This window comes from Manis javanica, chromosome 10 (genome assembly GCF_040802235.1).
Source record: "Manis javanica isolate MJ-LG chromosome 10, MJ_LKY, whole genome shotgun sequence".
Taxonomy (NCBI): domain Eukaryota; kingdom Metazoa; phylum Chordata; class Mammalia; order Pholidota; family Manidae; genus Manis; species Manis javanica.
The window spans coordinates 84,838,346-84,861,870 of record NC_133165.1 but is presented as its reverse complement, the minus strand read 5'-3'; the positions used below and the strand labels follow the sequence as shown (position 1 = coordinate 84,861,870).

Genomic DNA, 23,525 nt, shown 5'->3' with positions numbered 1-23,525 from the left:
CCTAGAGGGAGCCACATCCGTGAGTTTCCATCACTTTATTTTGCAAAAATAGAAAACTCAGCAATATGCGATACAGCGGGGTGGAAGGGAGCTGTAAACAGAGGGGAGGGGACAGCACCCTGACCCCCCCAGAGAAAAAGGGGAGCCAGTGGGAATCTTATTTGGCAGCTAAATACAAACGGGGGATTGGAGGAAGAAGGGAGGGTTCACAGGGGCCCTGGGCTCCCCCTCTTAAGACCCCTGGAGGAAGGGGTCAAGTCCAGGGTGTAAACAAAAGCTAATAAATAAATAGAGGCTTCCTCTGGGTCAGGGTAGGATTGGCTAAGCAGCGCCCACCTCCCTCTCCCTGGGCCAAGCTGCTCTGGGGATCAAGGAGGGAAGGCACTAGGGGCAGAGGGATCCCCTGGCCCCTCTGTAGTGTAGGAAGGTCCCTGCCCCAGTGGCTGAGATGTGGGGCAGGAGGAGCCCAAGGCACATGACAAGGCTGGGGGCAGGTCTCATCACGGAGGGCACAAGGTAAACCCTTGGCCCAAGCCAAGAGGTGCAGAAAGTACCTGCATCCTTCCATTTCATCCTCTACTCCCACAAAAATGCAGGGCCCAGCCTGCCCCACCCTGACCTGGCACGAGAATGGGGCACAGAGGGCAGCCAGCACCCAGCAGGTGCATTACGCAGCATGAGGGACCAAGGGCAGGGCAAGAAGGTGGGCTCAGCCCCACCCCCTACACCCCTCTTTTGGTCTCTAGTGTTCCTATTTGCTCCCAGAGGCCTAAGCATCTGGCAGAGGAAGGCGCTGTGGAATGGCAGGGTCTTCCTCCTGCACTAAGAAGCCCGGACCCTGGTGTCTGAGGGGCAGTGCTGAGATTTTAGAGTCTAAACCCAGGATCATCCCTCTGCCCTCTCTCCTGGTGGCGGCAGGGTAGGCTCCCGAGACTGGAGAGGGAGCTGGTTAGAGCAAGAATGGGATGAACACAGAGGCACCCCTGGAAACTTTGGCAAAAACAAGGAGCTCATCAGAAGGGGTGGGGAGAGGGCAGAGCAGGTCCTCCCCCAGTCACTGGCAGTGTCTGGGAGATGGTCGGTCTGCTGCCTGGAGCCCCAACCCCCATGGCAGAGGAAGTCAGGGGCCCTGGTCAGGTGGGGGACTACGGCCCCCTTTGCCCCGGCCCCCAGAGACCTCATCCTCGCTAGAGGCCTTAGGGTGGGGACCAGGCTGCGAGGAGTCATCCTCAAACATTTCAGGGTTCTCCAGCATCTCTCGGATCAGGGGAGGCATCGGACCTGGAATCTCCATCTTCAGGGTAATGGCCCTTTCTGCTCCTGCAATAATGGGGCAAAGAGGTTCAGAGGCAAAGGAACATGCCCCTTAAGGCCACCTCTCTAACTTTTCTCAACTGCCCTAGGACTCCCCTCTGGGGGCTCCCAGCACAGACCTGCCACCTCTCTATCCCAGTTCACCCTCTCCCTACTCTAGGGTTCCTGGGGGCCACTCCTCTGCCAGGAGCCTCTACCTGTCTTCTCTGTCCAGTCTGTTGCCCACTCACCCCATTCTTTGATCACAGATCACACCACGCTCAGTCTCCAGCCCACTCCCCAGGCACCCCAGCCTCTAAAGTCCACAGCTTGCCATTGCCCCAGTACTGTTCTTAATAACATTTATAATAATTGATAATATTTATCAAACTTACTGTCTTCCAGGCATCTTTCTAAGGCCTTTCTTTCCATCCAACAGAACTTTCTTTGATGTATGGAAATATCTGCTCTGTCCAACACAGTAGTCATTTGCCACACATGGCTTCTGAGCCCTTGAAACATGGCTAGGGTGTCCAAGGAACTGAGTTTTTTGATCAGCACCGTCCTGAGCCCATTGTGTGTGAGTTTGTTTAGTCCTCACGATAAGTTATGAGGCAAGTGTAAGTACAGCCCAGTTTACAAACAAGAAAACAGTACTAAAAGTAAAGGAAAAGTAAAGTTCTCAACCCTCTCTGTTCTTATCTTTGCCCATCCACCTGCCTGACCTGGGAGGCCAGCAGCCCCAGGAAGAGAGAGGAGAGGTGCACTCATGACTAACCCTTAGTGCTGATTCCCCGGAGGTCAGTGATCTTCATGAGCATCCTTGGGAACATGTAGGGCTGGCTGGGTCGCCGCCGCCGGGCATATAGCCTCAGGGCTTCCAGCAGTGGCTCCTGCAGCTTGTCTACTTTTTCAGGTTCCTCCAGGTCCATGCGGTCTATGGGCACAAGCACGAAGTGAGACAGGAAGAGATGGAGAAGACGGTGACAAGCTGCTGGTCCCTAACTGGCCCTGCCCTATGGCCCTCCAGGCCCCAACTTTGTCCCATCAGCCCTTCATCTATTGTTCAGCCTCCCAAGGCCATCTCCCCTGCTCCAAGCTCTACACCTACTCCCCTTCAGTAAGAGGTTTTCTCTGGTAAATCACTCCATCATGGACCCCTATCTCAGCACCAGTATCTAAGGTCTCCTCAGCGATGCCTGGCTCTGCCCCTCTTTTTGCCCTATATTCCAGGCTGCTGCTGAGCCTGTACTGGATCTGAGAAGTCTTCGGAGGGGCCAGAGGCAAGAATACCAGAGAAAAGGACCAGGATCTCCCCTCTGATCAGAGATCAGGTGTCGGGTGTGGTGGGAAAGAAGCCCAAGCAAACGCAAGGGGGCGCCTCTGCACCTCCACAGATGAGGCAGATAGCGCTGAGCAGCCCCGTCTCCGTGTCATCCATCTCCAATGGCAGGAGCTGCCCAGCAAAGGCAAAGACGAGGTCTGTCAGGGGACCGAAGCCGGCGTTGTGCATCTGAGTCCGGTTCAGGGTGAGCCCATCAGAGAAGGTCATGGTGTCTTGCTCTGGGGTGTACCTTGTGCAGATCCGAAGCATCTGGGAATGGGCAAGGGGAAGGGATGGTGCTGTCTCTGAAGGACACAGTGAGAATGGGGAAAGGAAGGAATGAGGGGCATGTGGGAAGTGAGGGCAACCTGGAAGCAGACAGGGGGAGGAAGGCAGAGAGGTAGAGGATCTGAAGCTTGGAGAGGGAAGAAAAGTCAGGAGGCAGGGTGTCCAGGAGTCTAGGATTAGGTGTTGGGGCAGGCGTTAAGATAAAAGGAGCTTGGGTTTAGAGGAGGTCTACAGAGTCCCAGCTTGGAGGGAGAAAGAGCAATAATGAAATATTTGTGTGGACTAACTCCTTGGTCTCATGAGAGTCAGGCTGTGGTGGGAGACAAGCCACAGGGCTTAATTACCAGGATGTCCAGGCAGGCAGCCTTGAGCAAAGTGATCTGGTCAGCAATGCTGAGTCCTGTAAAGCCAGGTAGTCGCTTGGCAAACTCCACAATCTTGATGATGCACTTGGTGGCCAGCTCACTGAACTTATCCCACAGCCCCAGATCTAGCTGCACCCGGTGGTCCGCACTGGAGTTCTGCAGTGGGTACAGAATAGAGTGCAAGCTAAGGTCCGCACTGAGGGCTGTCTTCTTTCTGCCAAACCCCCAGCTCTCCCCTCTGCATTCTGAGGCTCTCCTTTTTCTCAGTGCCAGACTATGGCCTCCACCACAAGCCCTACCTTCTCCCCGAAGTGACTAGTCCCCTGGCCTCACTGGACTCACCGTGGTATATTTGCCCAGCTGGCAGAGCGAGGGAAAGGTCTCCTGATGGGCTTTGCTGACTTTGGTGATGAGCTCTTCTAACTGGGGGCTCAGCTCATAGCTGTCAAGGGACCCTTCTTCCTTCACCTCTTTCTTCTTCTTGTTCCGGTCATTCCGCACAGCTTGCAGGTGGAGGTGCAATGAGAGGGTCAGGACCCTCAGCACCTCCCTCTGGATGTCCCCTCTCACCCTAATTTAATGTGCTCAGTCCTTATCGTGAACATCTTCCCTGGGGTGCTAATAACTGCCTCAATTTCCCCATTAGCTCCCATTTCCCAGGCTGGCTCTCCCCAGCCCCACCCAGGGCCTGCAACCTCTGCTCCTTCCCCAGGCCATTCAGCTCCATCCTGCCCTTCCTGTCACCCTGCAGGAGCTGGGGGGGTGGGGGGCAGGATATGCAGGCGGCAGGATATCCACTTATAGCCTTGGCAGCACAATGGCGCAGGGGAGGGGGGCACCCTAGATCTACCTCAGGCTCAGTCCTGGGAGCAGGGGTGAGCTTGCCAGTCCCCCTCACCCCTACTTCTCCATGAAACAGGGGAATATAACCCCCACTCACTCATTCAGAGGAAGGATTAAACTCTGAGGAGAATAGGAAGGGGTGGGGACTCCTGGGTGGATGGCCAGGGAGGAGGCAGCACCCCAGGGCAGGCGAGGACTCAGAGGTCAGGCAAGTGGGGGTGGCCGGTGGGAAGAGGGTGGCAACCGCAGGGTGGGACGGAGTGTTCCGGCTCAGGCCAGGGCTGGGGGCCTACCTTCCTTGGACATGCCCACTTCGAAGCATTTCTGTAGCCGGCAGTACTGACAGCGATTCCGGGTCACTTTGTTGATGATACAGTTTTTGTCACGGTGACAAGTATACACCATGTTCTTCTGGATGCTTCGGCGGAAGAAGCCCTGGAGTTGGGGGTGGGGGATGTCAGTGAAGCAGGAGTACCAGCCTCTCACAGGCCTTGCAGGTTGGCTTCAGGCCTGACCCAGTCCATTAACCACCTATGTGCAAGGCAGCCTCCTTCATCCACAGGATGCCCACTCACAGGCAGTGTCTCACCACTCTGGGCTGGTCCCTGGTCTCTCCAGATGCCCAACACCCACCCCACCCCATACATACACACCTTGCAGCCTTCACAAGAGCTGACCCCATAGTGGTAGCCAGAGGACTTGTCATTGCACACGAAGCATGGCTTGTAGACCCGAGGAGGTGGAGGGGGCGAGGGCGAGCTGGGCACCATCTCCTCTGAGCTGGTGCTTTGTGTCTCCACCGCTGGGGGGAAGCAGCGATAGGAGGGTCAGAGGAGAAGGACCCCTCAGACCACCAGGCACCATCACACATACACACACCCCCTTCCCACTGCTTCCTCCAGCTCAGCGGTGACACCACCACCACCATCACAGTGATTTAAAGTCCTAACAACCATGTACAGCTCCAGAGAAAGCACTTCTGGAAACCCCCAAACAACCACTATTACTGCACCTCCCAGTATGGCCATCTCTCTGCACAAGAAGGCCAGCTTGAGCCCTATGTGACACTGCTCAAATCTCCAAATTCCAGGCCAAGGCCATCCTGGAGGTTAACTTCTCTGGGCCTCAGTTTCCCCAGCTATAAAGTGGGTGAGCAGAGGGGTTATGGCCCATGGCTCTGGACTCCCTAGTTCATCCTTGTCAGGTAGACCTCTCACCATCCTTCTCCTCGTGAGGCAGTAGATCCTGGGGTGAGTAGGCAGTTACTGGCCACCCGTAGCTAGCAGCTGGTGGGGTTCTCAGCAAGTAGAACAGGACCTCATTTTCTCTCAAGTAGTATTGAGGTAGATAATCCTGGATCTTTTCCCTCTCATAAAACCCCCCAGATAACTGTCAGTGTCTTTTTCTCCAGGAACCACTGAGACAGTGGAGCAAATGGGACACAGTTATCAGGAAAATAGCTTAGAGGATATGCAACAGCTTTATTTTACACATGAAGAAACTGGGGCCAAGAGAGGGACGTAACCAGCTCAGTGCTACACTGCCTGTTGATAGTGGAGCCAAGGCTTTCAGATCTTCTGAAAGATCTAAGCAGCCTAGCCACTTAGGGGAAGGGGAGACTGATGTATTTGCTCAGATTCTCAGGTCTAGGAGCTGTTGTGGGTGTAGCAAACCAGAAAAGTCAGGTGACAGTGGGTAAACAGGGTTGATGGGGGAAGGGAGCTAACTCTGGACCCTCTCTGAGCCTTTGTCCCCTCCTAAACTCCCCCTGCAAATACCCAATCGCAGCTCGGAAGGGATCTCAGCCCACGCCACGCAGAGTACATGTAAGGAGGACACCCTCTGCTCAGGAGGCTGCTGAGTAGACCTTTGCTGGGTGTGTGGTTGATCTTCAGAAGCTAGAAAAATTATTCAACTTGTAGGACCTGTTGCCCAAACCTGGAAGGCTCAAGTTTTTCTCAGGAAAACCCTAAGACCCTCCCTCATGAACACCTTCTTCCTTCTAACCCAAGGCAGCCCATCTGGTAAGAAGTCCGCCCCACACCACCAGGACAGAAGGAATGCCCAGGATGCCGAGTTAAGGGCTAGCTCCACCCACGCCAGGGGAGGGAAGCCCTCCCCACCCCCCAACACACACAGACACTCCATTAGCATAAGAATCCTGCTGGAGAGAGCTTCCCGGATGAAAAAGGAAAGAGAGGAGAGGAGGCCAGAAGGGTGCCTGGAGTCTATTCAGGACAGGGGCAGGAGGCTCCAGGAGGGGCTGGTGCTGAGAAATGTGGGGCAGGCTGGAATGCCTTTCAGGACCCCTCCTGGTGTCCTCTGAGGGCACAAGTGCTGCCCACAGGCCAGCGCATGGGGTGGTGCTCCCTCGGTGCTGACACCCTCCCTGCCCGCAGAGCGCTGCCTCATTTCCTTTCTTGCGAAAGGCCCTGGGTGCGGTCAGACTGGCATGGGGCAGCGCCAGCCAATTACAAGCCGGGGGGCCAAGGGAGTCAGGCCCGGAGGCAGCTTTTCCCATCTAAGTGGCAGTCACCCCCATCTCCACAGACCTCTACCCCCTGAACCCTTTAGTGCTGCCCAGTGGCTCTAGGCAGACTGGGGGTGAAGGGTCCAGGAAGGCTAATTGGGTCACCTCGCTCACACTGCCTTCTCAGCCCTGGGCTGAGACCCCACCTTGGGGATGCTGCTGCTGGACTAGGCAGGGACCCTGCTGGGAAAGATGGGCTCTGGATTGTTCTCCTTTTAAAGCCCAAATTGCTGAAATTGAGGAAATTCCTGACTAGGCTGTGCGGAGCTTCAAACAAACTCTTTATAACCGGCTGTAAACGCTCCCAGCTGCGAAGCCCAGGGCTGAGAAACCCGGACTCACACAATCTGATACACACCTCCTTGGAGACACACATACTCTCACATGCCAACAACATGCAGAGCATAAAAGTAGGCATATTACCAGTGGGCTCCTATACTCCAAGCAGCCCTGGCACAGGAGAACACACAGGTGGGCATAAAGGCACACTCTCACTGCAGCTACATCGCAGAGGTGCATGCTGTAGTCATAAAGACCAACAACACCCACGCTCTGCTTCCCATTTGCAAGAGAGCAACTCTGCTACCAGACAAACACGCAGGCCTGCCAACGTAGCACCAGGACACCCAAGCGCCACATGCAGCCCTCCCCTCAAAGGACCGCCTTCCTTCCCTGGTTTAGACACAAGTCTAACAACTTCTCTCTGAAAGTGTTGTAGAGTAGGCCGAAAGAAAGCCCACTAAGAAGACCCTAGAGGCCAAAATTATTTGTCCAAATTAAAATACAAAAACAGACTGCCAGCCAAGCCCAAGGGGCTTCCACGGGCCGGAAAAAGGCCCGGATCCCCGCCCAGCCCCCACAAAAACCCTTCCTGGGAGATTCTCTCCACCTCAGCACCCCTTCCAACATACCCCAGTTCCCCATCATATTGGGCAATGAGAGGAAAATTAAGAATTCCCAAGGATTCCGTGCAAAGCAATAGTTCCATGCTTTCTCCATCCTTGAAATGCCACACTTTTAGCTCTTGCCCCACCCCACCCCAAAGTACGGTCGGTCTCCTGTTTGCCAACTCCCTCTTCCAGTCTCTCAGTTGTTAAATCTTAGCAGCTCTGCCCTAGAACCAAACGACAGAAAAGAAAAAAAAAAAAAAAAAAAAAGCCGAACTCGTAAACAGCGCTGCAGAGTGCCAAGGAGCGAGGCACGTTGGCGGGGGCTCGGTGACCCCGCGTGCACACTCCCCCAGCGACCGCCGCCCCGCCCGCGGCCCGCCCCTCTCCAGCGTCCCCCAAGCCCCTGGTCCCTGGGCGTCCGCACCGAGCTAGCAGCGCGGTCCCAGCCCCGCGAAAATTTGGGGGGGGGGGTCGAGGCTTCCCTCCCGGCCCCTCCCCATACCCTACCCCCACCAGGCACTTGGGCCCAGGCTTCAAAGCCGCCTCTCATCTGGACTTCATTTTACTGCCTCTCAGTCCCCAGCTTTTTATTACCGCTCTGGAAAGGGGTTCCTGGGCCCCAGGCCTGGCATCTCCCATTTCACAGAGGGGGAAGATGGGTATTTGGGGACTCAGTGGTCCTACTCCGCCTGCCGCTGCCACCTCCTGGCCAACCCCCGCCCACCACCATGCACAGACTTTGCTTTAAAGTTTTCGCTTCCTACTTAAGTTGTGTGTATTGGAGCCATAGAAAAAAGTCATCTCTGCCTACAACCTTACACACATTTTCAAACGTTTCTATTTAGAATGGGGTAGGGGGGCGCCAGAGCCCAGCCTTCCCCGTTGCGTGAACAACCGCGTCCACCCCGCGCGGAGAACACACAGGATGCACGCTCAAACGCAGCACTTTCCAAAACCGCCCCCGCGACCACGCAGGGGCACACGCCTTCCCTGCCTCACACAAGACCACGCGGACCTGCCAACGCTGTCGGAAGGCGACACTCTGGAGAGACCCCTACGCTCACACCCATACCCGCCGAGGCAAAGCGCTGCCCACTCCTGGGAATCACACGCTCTGAAATAATGTTTTACACTCCCAACATCTCACATGGATTTCACAAACGGCACCCTCAGTTCAGGGTGCCATATACTTCCGGAGCCAAGGACCTGCGGGCACAAACTATCGATACACCTCGGTGTCTCCCTATCCCCAGAAACTCTGGAATGGCATCAACCACAGGTCTTAAACACCCACCATAAAAACCACACACGCTCCAAACACTACTGCACACACCCAAAGGAGTCGCTAAGGTCCCCCACGTTTAAAGGGCCAGTACCTCTCTTTCCTACACACCCATTCCTCACCCCAGTTCCACCTTTTACACACGGCAAGGGTAAGCCACTGCCTCTCTTGCACCCCATACCCTAACCCCGGGTTCGGGTACCTACATTGCAGGCTGGCGGGTTGCGGCCAAGCAAAAGACTCAAGTCCAGCGAAACAGGAGCTGCCCGTGGCTCTGCGCAGCAAGCCGGCCCCGGGCCCGGCCGCCCCGTACAGCCGTCGCGGACCGGGGGCAAACGTTTCCATGCAGTCGTACATTGTGACCGGGCTTGGAGGGAAGCTGGGTGCTAGGAACACCAAGGACCGGCAGCCGATTCCCCCTCCTCCCCAGGCGGCGCCCCGCTCCAGGAGGAGGGGAGGGGGAGGGCTAGCATAGGGCGCCAGGCTGCATGGGGGGTAAGGGGGTGGGCGGGGAAGTGGGGGATCCCCAGCAGGGGAAGGGGACTGGGCGGGGCGCAAAGCCGAGACTGCAGCTTCAGCCGCGGTCCGGCTCACTCTGGGCGCCTCCACGGCTAGCACTGGGGAGACCTTTTGTAAAAGCAAAGCCCGGAGGGGTGGGGGGTGGGGCTTGGAAAGCGAAGGGGCCGGGCACTAAGATGAGCCGAGCTGGGAGTGGAAAGCACACACAGACACATACATGCACTCGCATCGCGGCTCGAGCTTGCTTAGATACACATGCGTGCATGTATTTATCTTGGCAGGCACTATGCACTTGCAAATATGCAACAGTGCACATGCCTATCTGCACGCATATAAAATCATAAACGCACACACGTTTATGCAAGCACACCTAGCTAAAGAGGATGCTTGTGAGCGTACTCCCTCCACCTCCCTCCTTTGCACTCATTTGCACTTGGGCGCGGGCAGGGGGTCGGAGATGCGGTAAAGGAGTGGAGGAACCAAGCACACTCAGTTCCTCTCGAGTTTTCCTCCTCCCCACCCCAACTCTCCCTTTCTCACACAAGTCAATACAGGCAAGGGTGTCAAAAATGACTGGGAAGCAGGGAACATGGAGGTTCCCTGCGCGCGGCAGTCTCCCGGAGCTCGGGGACCTGCACAACCTCTACCCCCTCATTCCCAGGCCCGGCTCCTCCCTCTCTCGTCGCTCGCGCGCTTCAGGGCCGAACAGTACATTCCTGCGGCTCGGCGCGCGCGGCCTCCTCCTTCCTTCCCGTCCTCCCCACCCCATGTCGAAGGGCCGGAGCGCGCTCCCGCCGTGAACTCTCCGGGAACCCCCCTCGGGGCGGGTGGCCGGGCGCGCTCACCTCCTCCTGACCCGGCCCCGCCCCACCCCGCCCAGGACGTCGCCAGCGCTGCAGCGGAGTCCCCCCACCCCCTCCAGCGCAGCCGGGAGTCAACCCCTCCTACCCTGAACAGTACTCCCTCCGCCGGGTCCCGGGCCGCCTCCCTCTTAGTCCCCGAAGCCCCATCCCGCTACTGACACTCCCTAAGCTCCTGCACTGCCTCTCTCAATGCCCCTTCCTTCAACCTGACTTCATTTTTAGAGCACAAAACTACCACCCAAACTGTTCCTACAGTGCCAACTGCGCCTCAGATGAAACTGCCTTCCAGGGTGCCAACTCCCCTCCCCCAAAATTTCTACTGTGCCAGCTGCCCCAAAATGCCTCTCTCGGCAATAAACTGCGAGTCTGGCCGTGAACTGTTCTCAGCCATTAAATATCCCCACCACTGGCAATGACTGCCCCTTCTCGCCTTCAGTGCCACACTTGGTGCCCTTCAGATCTCCTAGGGCCGCCTCATTATTCCCCGATTGACCCTTCCCAGCTCCGAGCGCCCTCATCCGGCAGAGAAGGGGGTGAGGGGGGCGGGGGTTGGCCACGTCAGGCGTTTGCCCTTGCAGGCCGGGCTGAATCGGGGACCCTGGCCCCAGGACAGCGCCAGCGACGGTGACTCCCGGAAACCACCCCCTCCCCCGCGCCCACCCCGTCGCCTGCCAGGCCGCCCGGCGGGCCGGCCCAGCCAGCTCTGTCAGCGCTGCTCACACGGGGAGCGCCGGGGGAGCGGGAGCGGAGCCCGGCCCGGCCCCTTTCCCTTCATGGCGGCTGTAGCTGGGCCAGGGTGGGGCGCGCTTTTCTAAGAATCTGTTGTACCGGGTGGGGGGCGCACTGGGGTGCTGCAAGAGTGGGGCGCCAGTCTGGAAGAATAAAGAGCAGGAAGGGGTGCCAGAGCAGGCGAGAGATGGGAAGGCAGGCGTAGAGGAGGGGCCAGTGTGGCTTCTGAGGACCATGGGGGGCGTGTGTATGTGCCGGGATGGAAAGGAGGGCCAGCCTTGCGAATGGGGGGTGGCGCGGGGTGGCAGGACTGACTGGGGGACTTGAAGCGGGCAAGTGGGAATGTTGTGCTCTTTCCAACCAGTGTGAGCTCCCTGTTCTTGCCCCCAACCCCAGATACTCCATTTCTGAATCCAACTCCTCCCACCCCCAATTAAAGAAGAAAAAGGGTGTGATAGATTTCTGAATCAGAATCTAGCCAGTGGCAAAAAGTCAGTAAATGCAAAATGGGGAGTACCCCAAAAACAAGAGGGAAAGAGTCCTGATTAGTCAACTCCAGGCTGTCAGTCCCTACCCCTCCTTCCTTCCCGCTCTGAAATCTGAAAGGTCCCAATTAAGTCAGGCCTGCCTGGTTGGTAATTAGAACCAGAAGTGGCCAGGCCACAGGGAGGGGGGTTGGGATCAGGGCACAGGAGGAGTGGGGGGAGGGCTCCAGGAAGTCATGAGTCTTCAACAGCCCCCCTTTCTCTTCACCAGATGTACCCCACTCCTCATCACCCCATCTGTGTGTGCTTCCCAGGCATTGCATGGAGAAGAGGCCTTATAAGGGACTAGGCATTAGGGTATCAAGCCCACCCTTCCCATCCATCCCAACCCCCAGTTCTAGAAAGGCTTGAAGAGACGGTAAGAGGATGGGGAAATCTAGTGCCCCCTCTTTTCCCCAAAGTACCCCCAGCCCTTATTGCAGCAATTAGACCCATTAGCCTTCTAGCATTTCATGGGAACCAGATGTTCTCCACCAGCCTGGTGAGAGTATTGGGGGGGCTTCTGCCTGACTCACCCCCTTCACCATCTATGCTCCCCACCACCACAACACACCTCTCCCAGCTAGAGCCCCACAAAGGCATGGAGAGGGAGGCAAAGAAAAGTCCGCCCTTCCCACTAACAAGACCACTAGCACTCAGAATCTTGCATGGCCACCCCTCAAAGTTTCTACCACCCTGGCAAGGATGAGTTTGGACAACAAGGGACTGTGGGAGGACAACTAACTCCTTGTGAGCCCCTCCTTTCTCCTCTCCTGCCACCTTCTGGATGTAGCTTAAGGATAACTGGCTCTGAATTCCTCATGCTAAATTCTCCTTTTCTTCCAAAACCTTCCCTCAAAAAAACGAAGAGGGGCATTTCAAAGCAAAGAAAGCCCCACCCCAAGGGTAAGTCCTAACCTAGGAGTCTACCTGAAGGGTAATGGGAGGGGTCTCCAGAGGAGGGAGCATCAGAAGAGTGGGAGAATAGAGAGGTGTGAATGAGGTATGGGGCCCAAAGCTGGGATGTGAGGAGCTGGGCAGGATGAGGGCTGGGACTGGGTAGGGGGCCAGGAGAAGGGGGTGCAGCCTGGGCCCCAGCGGCGGCGGCTTGCCCAGCTCCCCCCTCCGGAGAGGTTTCCTGTTGCAATCAAAGCCCCGTTTGTGTCGGCCTGGAGCTGAAGCCGAGTCTGAGCAGGAGAGACTAGGGAGGGGAGGGGAAGGAGGCAGTCGGCTGTGGTTTTTTCCTGGAGGAGGCCTCGCTGCTGCCTGCTCACCACTCTTACCAGCCTGCCTGTTCTTGCCTCTCCCAGCAGCTGGGTTCTCCCTGTGTCTGCACCTTTGGGCCTATATAGTTCTTTCTCATCTTGTTTAGGTCTAAGTCTCTCTTTCTCAGTTTCTTTTTAAGCAGCATGCCCTCAGTTTCTCCATGTGACTTAGTATGGTGCAGTCTGGGCTCCTTCCCTCAGGGACATTGTCACCAAGTTCAGAGGACAAACAGAGCTAGGTCCTTAGGACCACAGATATCTCAAGTTGGGGAGGAGGGCAAAGCTTCCTTTCCCTCCCATCACACTCTCTTCCCTATAGTCGGGATAAAATAAACATATAACACGACAGTCTTCATAAACACCGAGATGCACAGGGACCCAGATACCAGGATTTCATGCACATCTGTGAGCATGCACACCGACACATGCACACACACTTCTGTTCTCCCATGCCCACAAGTCTGTGCTTGCCTCAGCAGCACATGCTCCACTTCCTCCTTGCCTCCTTTCCACACGGTTCTGAGATGCCTGCTTTACCCACTCAGGACCCTGAAGAACCCCAAGAGGTGGGGTAAGGCTTCCCTTCTCAACATGGATGTCTCCAAGGTGCTAGGGACCTAGTCATAGGAGCCAGAGCCAGCCCCAGGGAGAAGTTCCAGTCTCTTTCACCCAAACAGCCCTCCCTCCCATAGACTGAGAGAAGGTGAAGAGAGAGACTCAAGGTGAGTGCGGCTTTGGCAGACAGGCTTTCAATCCCTCTCCATTAGATGTCCCCAGCCAAAAAGGGGCAGCGGGTCAGAAAAGTGAAAGTCTACCCTGTTTCACCTTTTGGCTGCTCTCCCTCTGTCGGAGGTCCCTCAGACTCCAGGATCCTTCCTCTCCCCTCTGCCTCCCTCTCATTTACCCCTGGGTGCTACAACCCCCTCTCCCATGCAATCTATCTGGACTCAAGCCTGCCCCTCCTCCCCACCCCACTGCCACCTCTTGCCCAGGCCTGTTCCTCTGCCAGCCACACCCTCCCCAGCTACCTGTCCTGGTTCTGGCTCCTCCCTCAGATCTGTCCTTTCAGCCCCCATCCTTCAGTGCAGCCTTTGGGGATAGAGCCCAGTCTGACTCCTTCCCCTACCTTGACCTCACTTGAACCCTGACCTTGATCTCAATGTGTCCAGAGCACAGGGGCACCAGCAGGACTTCACTGGGGACTGGCTACTGGTTCTCAGCATTCTCCCCATTACCATTCTCTTTCTCCTCTCCCTCCTTACTCCCACTCCCTTAGTTGCCTTTCCCAAAACCTGGGAAAATCTTGAGTTCCAAAAGATTGAGTTGTGTGGTTCTCTGCAAGAAGTACATTCGTGTGGGGAGAGTGGATCTTTTCTACCTCCCCAGGCTCTGGAACAGATTCACGGGGTGTAAATGAGGTAGGGGAAGCCCAGCTGAGGTTTCCAAAGAGGAGAGCTTTGTGCTCTCTTGTCCACCTGCATGCCACCCAAATAACCCCCGTTAGACTTACAGACATGCCACCGGCAGCCTTGCCAAATACCAGACACACCATCAGGAGCCCTACTAAATACTGCCCCGCTCCTCACACTGCCTCTTTGTTGCACATACTGGAAGTTCGTATATAAACAGAGTCTCAGGGACATGTGCACACGCAACTGCATATGGTCCACACACACACCTTCTCCAGATGAGCAACTCTTTCCAGTGGAGCTGCCAGCCCTGTCTAGTCACCCCTTCACATATACTTATAACCCTCCAGTGCCCCTCCGGCAGGCAGGGCTCCTTCTCTCCCACCTCTCTCTCTCTTTAAGCTGTGGAGCTATAAAGGATGCTCTTTATCTCTAAGTCTTCTCCTCTCCATCTCTGTTTCTATCGCTGGAACTGCCCCCTCTCTCTGTTTCTCCTTCCATCAGCTCCCCTTCTTCCCAGGTGAGGCCTTCACTACACCAACTCACATGCTCACCCTTTACCCTCCCCCAGAGCCCAGAATCCCAGCCCTCCAGTACATGGGCACCCATGACTGCAATGGTCTGGTCAGGAAGAATCACCACCAAGTAGGAGGAGGAGGGATCACAGAGAGAGGAGGAGAGGCCTAAGGCTTGCCTGCTGTCAGTTCTCAAAGGCTTAACCCAAAGAGGGCAGGCCTGAGGGACGAGCAGGGATCTGTACAGCCTGTGGGCACTACGCCAGACCCAGAGGGAGGGGAGGCATCCAGAACCCACATGACTGAAGGGGAGGTTGCTTCTGGAACACCCCTTCCATCTTCCCAGATTTCTTATGGTGCAAGAGCTCCCCACTTTGCAGCTTTTTCCACCCTCCCCAAAATGACCAGGAAAATTTCCTGACCCCACGCATCTTTGGGCACTTGGCATTAGATTCCTTTCCTCTTTTTGCAACCTCCCCATAATTCAGAACAATTTCAACTCTTGATCCCAGAATCAGCCGATTGTTCCCCTAGACTCCTCACTTCCCAGCCTGGCCCCCCATACCCCGAATTGCATGCAGGCAGCATGACCCATCAGACCCACCCTTGGCTGCCCATACAAAGTGCTCCCCACTGCGAGTTGACTCACTCTGGAGGCAATTTTAGACCCCCAAATTTTAGGTATGCTACTATCCCATCTTATTTGGGCAGAAGAACTCTCATCTGCAAACACTTCCATTTGTGCCACATCCAAACCCTTCTTAACCACCCTGTCACCTACTCCATTACATCAAACCCCCATTCCTGCCTGCCTTGCTAACTAGAGTGCCCATTTTCTTTATCACCCACCCTCCAAATGTCCTCCGCTTTCCACTTGCCCTCATCCCCCAAGATCCCTGAAACTCACACAGAGAGGCCATCTCCTTGGGGAGGTCAGGCTGGCCCAGGCCCCGGAAGCTAGGGCTCAGCATCTCGAAAGGTGGAGACCCCCTGAGTGCCCCTGGGAAGGCAAAGGGGAAGCCAGCCCCTGGGTAGCTAGATCCAGGCCCCAGGGCACCAGCTGCAAAGAGTCGCTCCTTATTGGTGGCCATGGCAGCTGCAGTGTGGGAAGCTGAATCCCCTGGGGTCTGCAGTGGGCAGAAGAGGTCTTCAGCCACAGCCCCTGCCCATGCCCACTGTCCGGGCCTGGGAGGCTCTGTGACCACCCTTCCTGGCTTGCCCACTGGGTCTCCAAGAGTCCTATAGAGGAAGAGAGGAAGAGGAGGGTGAGAGAAGGATCACTGTGAGCTTCAAGCCCCATGGCCCCCCTCAGGGGGAGTCTTATCCCTCTGTGCTGCTCTGGTTTGCACTGGCCTGGCTTAGGGTCCCCTACCACATGGCGGGGGGCAGGGCAGTTGCTTACACAAGTTCAGAGAAACTCAGGGAAGGGTAAATTAAGTTGCCAAAGGGAATGATGGTCTGAGGACTCCTAAGCTGAGAAGTGACCATTAAGCACAACTGGGCTGGACACTTGATTTAACCCTCACATCAATCCTGTGAAGTAGGAATTATGATCCCATTTCACAGCTGAGGAAACTGAGGTAAGTGACTAGCTTAAAGTTACATGGCTATAAGTAGTGGAGCCAAGATTCAAACTCTCTATGGCCCTGAAGAAAGCAAACTTATCTCTGTTGCAACGTTAGGGCTCTACATCTCTCTGGGGAGAAGTGTAGTGCCATAGTTAGGTGCTCAGACTCTGGAGCCAGTTTACCTCAATTGCTCCCCACCTTGCTAGCTGCAGGACATTGGGCATGTTACCTAATCTCTCTGTGCTTCAGTTTTCTCATTTCTCAACTGGGAATAATAATAGGTGCATTTCATAAGGTTGTTGTGCAGATTAAATAATTTAATGTATGTTTTGAATATGTTAACAAGTGTTTAGAATAATATAGGGTACATACTAAATGCTATCTAAGTGTCTCACATTGTATATAAATATAGCCGTGTTATTTCTCTTTCTACCTTTTCTTCCATACCTCTCTTGCCATTAGCATTACCCTCTCTATGTTCCTCAGTATTCTTTCTTCCAGTTTTCCCTCCCAATTCTTTGTCCACTTACCCCTCACTCCTAACCTCTCCTGCACCCTGTCCTTCAAATCCACAGATGTTCATGGAAGCCCCACTGCATGCCAGATATGAGAGCTCCTCACCTTGTCCTCTGCTTACTTTGCTTCTCTGTCTCCTTCTCTGAGCCCTCTGCTTCTAGGAAGCCCTCCCAGCATCCTCCTCACCCTCAAATGTAGCCTGACCCCTGAGAGTTTTAACCAAAGCCCAGGGAAGTTAAAAGGAAAAAGGGAGAAAGGAAATGGGAATCCTAGGGCCAGGCAGGTGGTTCCTCTCCCAGTGCTCTGACAGGGAAAGGTTGGCTTTCCCAGAAGCTCCAGAACCACCCACCTTCCTAGGGAATTAGGGGCTGGGGAAGGAGAGTCACTCCAGCTTGGTTACCTCCTCTACCAGCCAGAACAATAATGGACAGAGATGAAGAAGGGTGGAGAAGGACCATGAGAAAGTGAAACCCACAGAGACCATGGGGTGGGCAGGTGCAGAGGTAGGAGATGGGCATTTCTGCATCTCTTTCCATCAGTCTTTGCTTCTAGGATCAATATCTCTCCCTTTGTACCTCTGCTATTTTTTTTCTTGTTTTCTTTTCTTTCCTTTCTATCTCTTATCTACCTTGGCCTTCAAACACCTGAGGGCAAATTGTCATGGAGGTTACAGAAACTCAGACCCCAACACACCATCCTTCACTCAGTCCCACGAATGAAGCAGCCCCTGTGCCTCACTAGGCACCACCCATACCCCCTGCACCCTCACACTCTTCAGTCCACTGTCTCCCCCACCCTAAAAGTCTGAGCTCTGAGCCCCCAGGGTCCCTCTCCTTTCCCTTCCCCTATTCCCTGAAGTCCTCATCCCTTTTTAAGCCCAGGTGGAGCCAGGAGTCCGGGCCCCAGAGGCCCCTGGGCCATAGCTCAACAGGCTGGGCCACATTCCAGGTGGATTAACCCCTCCAGTGCCAAGGGTGAGGAGCTACTAGAGCACCCCCCACCCCCATCTTCCCCAGATTGGCTTAGACTGGGAACCAGGCTCTGTGCTCCAGCACTCATTGTCTTTGCTTCTCACCTACAGGTGGGAAACAAGATCTGAGGGTGGAGAAGGAGGACTTCCTGGAGTCCCAAAGGGGGATGCTTAGACTCCTGGTCCTTACCTAGGAATAAAGCTGTAATGAGTGAAGGACAGCCTGGCTCTCCCTGGCCTTCCTCCTATTTTGCCTCAGAGAAGGAACTTGAGAGTTGAGTGAAGAGAGGAAGGGGACAGAGGTTCATCCCATTTCTGGGCCTTGGCTCCTCTGGCTTGGCTGGGAAGGGAAGGGGAGGGGAGGGTCTTAAATCCAAGGCGGAGGAAGGGACTGAGGAATTGAAGACAGTGGTCAGAGAGTAAAAGGGGCCCTAAGTAGGGGCCCAGATGCGTTGGTTCTTTGGGGTACCTGAGGAAGGAAGAGACTACTTCTCTCCTCCTAAGATGCCACCTAAGACGGGGTGGGGGGGCTGACTCAGGTAAAGTGGCCCTTACAAAGCTACTTCTCTTAGTGCTGAGGTGGAGTTGAGGGGAGGACATGGATAAAGGGGGCTGCCTAATGGAGTGGGGTGCGTCTCCCTGCCGCCCTGCCCACCCCAGAGTCTGGAACAAAGCTGCTCTTGTCGGCTGCTCTCCACTCGCTGCTGCCCCCCTCCCCCCTGTATAAACACGACCACCTTTTTCCATGACCCCATCCCCAGCCTGGGCGGAGAACCCAGGCATCCTCTGCTCCAGCCTGGGCCCCCAGCCTACTCCCCAGGAGGCGGCGGTGAGCTGAGTTTCCCTGGCCTTGTGCCACCCTCAGAGGAGTCCAGACCCTTAAGTCTCCACCTCTCATCCCTAGGTGCCCTCCCTCCACCCTACCTCCACTGCCCCAGGGAAGGGCAGTGCCCAGGAGGCAGGCAGGCAATGCCAGTGGAATGTGTGTGGGCATTGGAGGGCACGGGCTGGGTGGGGCAGAGGGGGAACTGGAGGTGCCAGTTAGGTGGCTTTCTGAGCCAGGGTTGGGGGTGTGCCGGGGTGGGGGGTGTGCCCTGTGCAGTCTACCAGCCTCTAAACTACAGCACATGCATATGCATGTGTGAGTGCGTGTGTGTGTCCATTTGGGATACCCAAGCTCGAGGTACCTTGCACACACTGCCCCCACTCCCTCCCTTATCATCTCTCTTCTTGCCTCAAGGATGTGGGACACTGCCTGTGGTCCACAATCCCAAATCAGCATCTGAGGTATGACAGTAAGGGCAAGAGCCTCAGACTTCAGACCTGGGATTGCAGCTGCCCTAGATGTGGGCCTAGAAGGGGCACAGTCATCTCAGCTTCTTATCCTATGGACCCCTCCTTAGGCTCCCCTGCCCCAGCCCCATTCATGCACATTCTTACCCTCCAGCCACCTGCAGAGAGTCCCTCTTACATACTGGGTCAGGTTGAAGGGACTGGGCTGTAAATGCTAAAGACAGAGAGACATCATTAGCGGGGTTCAAGAACTACTACTCCTAGGTCCCTGCCCCCCAGTCTTCCTGCTCTTCTTTTGTTCTTTTCGGTCTCCCCTCAGTAATACTCCCGAGGAACCCCACACGTTGGCTGAAGAGAGCCAGGACTCACACCGTGGTTGGGGATATGTGAGTGGGAATCTTGAACTTCGGCTCAAAGGAACTTCACAGACTACTGTCCTATCCGCTTGTCTCTCCAAACTCCTGGACTGGAGGGCTGGATTACTTGCCTCTGGATCCTTTCTTTGCCCTTCTAATGTCTAAACTGTGCCATTCCACTGGGGAAGGAGGAACTTGGACCAGTTTGAACCAAAAATCCACCCTCAGACTCCCCAGAGGAAGCCTGAGGGAGGGCAGGCAGAGGTCTTCCCTCACACTCCAAGCACAAAAGCAGGATCCAAGTTTCCCTGGCTGAAGACCTTCACCAAATGCTCTTCTTCCCCACTGCTCACCGAAATGAAGGGTCGGTAAAGCCCAGCCCAGCCCCAGCCTGTCTAAAATCTGCCCCATTCCCTTTCCACGTCAGGGCTGACCCCCAAGTCGGGGCAGGAAGCCCCCCTCAAGCCCTGTGGGCAGCCAGACCAGCCCTGGGAGGCACCGAACCGGCGTCGCTCCCCGGAGCCCCCGCCCCCAGCCCACCTCACCCGAGGACCCAGGCGTCCGCTGGCGGCTGAGCCTGCTTCCCCGCCTGACTCACCTGGAGGAGGAGGGAGGAGGGGGAAGGGAGGCCGCCGAGCCCCGAGGTCCCGGCTCCGGGCGGTCGCGGGGATGGAGCGTCGCAGTGTCAGGGGCTCGCGGTAATGGGGGGCTTGGGGGGGGGCACGGGCTCTAGGCTGGGACCGTCTCGGGGCCTCTCGGAGCCCGCCCGCCCACGTGACTGCCCCAAAATATCCGACACATTTTCTCCCAAACCGCACACTGACTCTGCAGGCGGGGACACGGAAAATATTTTCTTTCTTTTTCTCCCTCCCTACCCCCCCACCTCCCTCCCAGCCCTGCTCCCTCCTCCCCCTCCGCCCTCGCTCCTCCCTCCCCTGCCGCCTACCCCTGCCCGGCTCCCTCCTTGGTGCCCTGGAGCCTGGTGGGGGCGCAGGGGGGGGAAAGGGGCGGGGCGGGGCGGCCCAGGACGCCTGGGTCTCTGCCCCTCCCATTCGCTGGGCTTCTGTTGCTCCAGCCCCGGGAGGCCGGGCAAGGCTGGCAGAAGAGGTCAGTGTCCTGGGCCCGTGATACCACCCTTTCTCTCTGGCGCTTGTCCCTTCCTGACATTTGCGGGGGACCGGTTGAGTTCTCTGGCTAGGCTGTGGTTCAATAAGGCCAGTCTCTGGTACCCCCCGAGGGTAGGTAATGGGGGCTGTATTCTCATCTTCCCAGGGCTGGACCGATAGAGCAGGGATGTGACAGAGCAGATGCCACTGTCTTTACCTTTTGCTCATCTTTCACAGGCAGGTCAAAGGAGTCTCTACTTCCCTGTGCCTCCCCCAGATGGTCCTTTGGTCCCAGGAGCAGAATAAAGGGAACTGTAGAGGGTGCTGAGGCTCAAAGACCTTCTCCCTCCCACACTGCCTTGAGTAAGCTCTGGGAGTTAGGGCGCCTGGGTCCCTGGCTGCCTGTGTTGTCCCCACCTTTAGGCTTGGCTCTGGAGGGGGAGAGACTAGTGAGGAGGACAAGAGGAACTATAGCTGGGAGTGGGAGGAGACTTGGGCTGGGTGTGAGGGAGAAAGCCCAAGCAGAGGGTGTGGGTCTGCCTTAACCAGTGCCTGCCTGCCTGTGCCCCAATGTTGTTGATTCTGGGTACGTGTGCGACCAGAGTCAGTGTCAGTGCCTGATGGAGACACTCTGACTTCAACATGACCACCACAGACTCAGCCCTGGAGTGGGAACCCGGGGGTTTCACTCTCTACTCTGCTGAGGACAGAGCAAGAGAAAAGAAGAGATCTAAAGTCCAAGCTCTGTGCATGGACTCCACACACTCCCACAGAGATTAGGAGTGGGAATGAGAAAGTGGAGAAGGGGAGCAGCAGTAGGGGCTGGGCTGTATTGAAGACATGCACTCAGAGGACCTTTCCCAACAATAATCCCAGGGTGGCCAGCACTGGGGACAAACTCCTGGTCACATCGTCACATTTTCCGTAGTGAAATTTAATCTACTCTGTCCTTGCTGCCACCCTGGGAACCAGGTGTCTTCCCTCTTCAGAAAGGCCGCTTTTGGTATCCAGAGTCAGGAGAGAGAGAAGCGAAGGGGCATGCTGAGGCTATCTCAGGAGACATAAATGGGGGTGCAGACAAGGCCCTCCCTTTCACTCCAGGGGTGGGAAAAGCTGGGAATAAGTCTCCAGGGTCCCGTCCCCAGGTGGCCTTGCTGCTGTTGACTTTGCTTGGTTACCCTGGGAGCAGCTCTCAGCAGTGTGGGAGGGGCGGATGTCAGGGAGTTGGACCCAGGCGTCCAGGCTGGGGTGGGATGGCGCCTTGCCTGTGTGGCAGGGATCCTGTCAGGAAACTGCAAAGTTAACCCCTCCTGCCCTGATGGTGGTGGCTGGCAGGAGGGAGAGCCCAGCTGCGGTGTGTGAATGTGGCCCTAATTGCCCCTCCCCCTCCCGCACATCTGTACTTGGTTTACAGTGAATGAGTCTCCTGTCCGCCTGAACCGAGCTAAGGCACCACTTCCTCCCAGGGTCTTGGCTGGGCATCCTCACACAGAACCAGGCACCTCCCCTCGTGGAGCGCTCCCTGCTGGGCATCTCCCACGTCAACTCTCCCCCTTCTTCTTAAAGGGGCTCAGAAACTGGTCCCCGAGGCCAAGAGTTGGAGCTCTGAAACTGACGCTGGCGGAGCACATGGGGACAGAAAAGTTAAAACGGGACACTACACTTGGGATGGACTGGAAAGAGAATGAGGGTCTATAATTCTATTTGTCTTTGCCCTCCTGTTTGTCCTGGTTTGTCTGTCTTTGTGTCTGTTGGGTGTTTGTCTGTCCATCCCTCTTCGGTAACTGTGGCTCCTCCCTTCTGACAGTCTCCTCGGTCCCCAGCCAAAGACTGCAGCCAGGGGGCGATGCCCAGGAAGCCCCGCCCTGTGCCGGCCCCTCCCCTCGGGATTGCCGCCCCTCCGCCCCCGCCCCTCTTTAAGACCCAATGACGAGGGTCTGTTACTACAGCCACCACTTTGGAAGTCAAATCAGACCAGGCCGACCGGGGAGCAGGGAAGAAGAAAACGCTGTGAGGGGTTCTGATTCTTCTCTCCCTCTTGCAATGGAGCCAGTATTCTGTCCAGGAATTCCTGGAGGCTGCGTGGGAAGACGGCTTCCCCACTCTGGAAGCTAGTGGAAGTTAGTGCAGAGAGCGCCCCTCATTCCTCCTTCTCTTCGGTTATCCCTATTTCTAGGTTTCACTCTGTTTGTGGTTGCTCCACTCCGTCACCCTGGCAACTTGGAGAAATGATTTCTTGGGGGCCCTAGGACCAGGCTTCCATCCTCACAAAGACCAAAAGGAGAGGTTTTGAGAGGAGGAAAGGATCCAGACATCTGTCCCACCTACCCTGACCTTACTATGTCTCTCCCTACCCCTGCTAATTTTCACCCTCACCCCCACCCCACCAGCAGCAGGCCACTGAAGAGATAATTTTCCTAAGCCCAGTCTGATGCTGGGAGGATGTCCTATGCCATGCTCAGAGGTGGCTGGCAGATGTCTGCAGGAGGTAGGGGGAGCTCTGTTACAACCCCCAAGGGCATCATTAAGGCATTGGAGCTTAGAGACCAGGGAACCCAGGGAGAGTGTGATGAAAACATGTTTTGTACAACACGTGTCTTCACCTTTCGCGTCCTCCCCTCCTCTCCCACCTCCTCCTCCTAGGCCTGCTCTGTGCCAAGGCTAGTGCCAGCCCTATCCTGGGTGCTTGCTCAGTTCTGCCCCTTGTACCACACCTATTCCCCTGCCTGCCAGTGTGTTGGTTCTCCTGGTGAGTGGGTTTGTATGTGGATGGTCCTTACTAGCCTCAATGTCTGCCCAATCCCTGCATAGAATAAGGCCTTAATGTTGAAAAACACGATTTTAGAACTAGCCTAAACAACTCCAGGAATTTCTTCCCTGAACATGCACCATTCATTAATTCATCAAATCTTATTAAGCATCCACTGTGTGCCAAACACTGTGCTAGGCCCTGGGAATGTCCAGGTAAGGTCCTGCCCCTGCAGGGTCACAGTCTGATGGAGGAGTTGGAGGTTAACAAAATAATCACAAAATTGCAAGTGATAACCAGCATGCATAGGCATAAGGTCCTATGAGAA

The 23,525-nt window shown here is 55.9% G+C and overlaps 1 protein-coding gene across 3 annotated transcripts; it reads right to left on the bottom strand.

Annotated features, from left to right (window-relative positions):
• Positions 1-20: 20 nt before the first annotated feature.
• RARG (retinoic acid receptor gamma) lies at positions 21-20,124 on the bottom strand. Of its 3 annotated transcripts, none has more exons than XM_037007175.2 (10): positions 19,941-20,124; positions 19,134-19,200; positions 15,547-15,878; positions 4,767-4,915; positions 4,407-4,548; positions 3,613-3,773; positions 3,250-3,426; positions 2,683-2,887; positions 2,072-2,230; positions 21-1,320 (listed from the first exon to the last, which is right to left on the bottom strand). In XM_037007175.2, exons 3-10 carry the CDS (start codon positions 15,728-15,730, stop codon positions 1,121-1,123), a joined length of 1,377 nt encoding a protein of 458 aa, XP_036863070.1. In that variant the 5' UTR covers positions 15,731-15,878; positions 19,134-19,200; positions 19,941-20,124; the 3' UTR covers positions 21-1,120. The 3 variants fall into 3 exon arrangements, with proteins under 3 accessions (XP_036863070.1, XP_073069585.1, XP_017529124.2); XM_073213484.1 differs by lacking the exon at positions 19,941-20,124 and adding an exon at positions 19,888-19,905; XM_017673635.3 differs by lacking the exons at positions 15,547-15,878; positions 19,134-19,200; positions 19,941-20,124 and adding an exon at positions 9,022-9,323.
• Between the last annotated feature and the right edge of the window lie 3,401 nt (positions 20,125-23,525).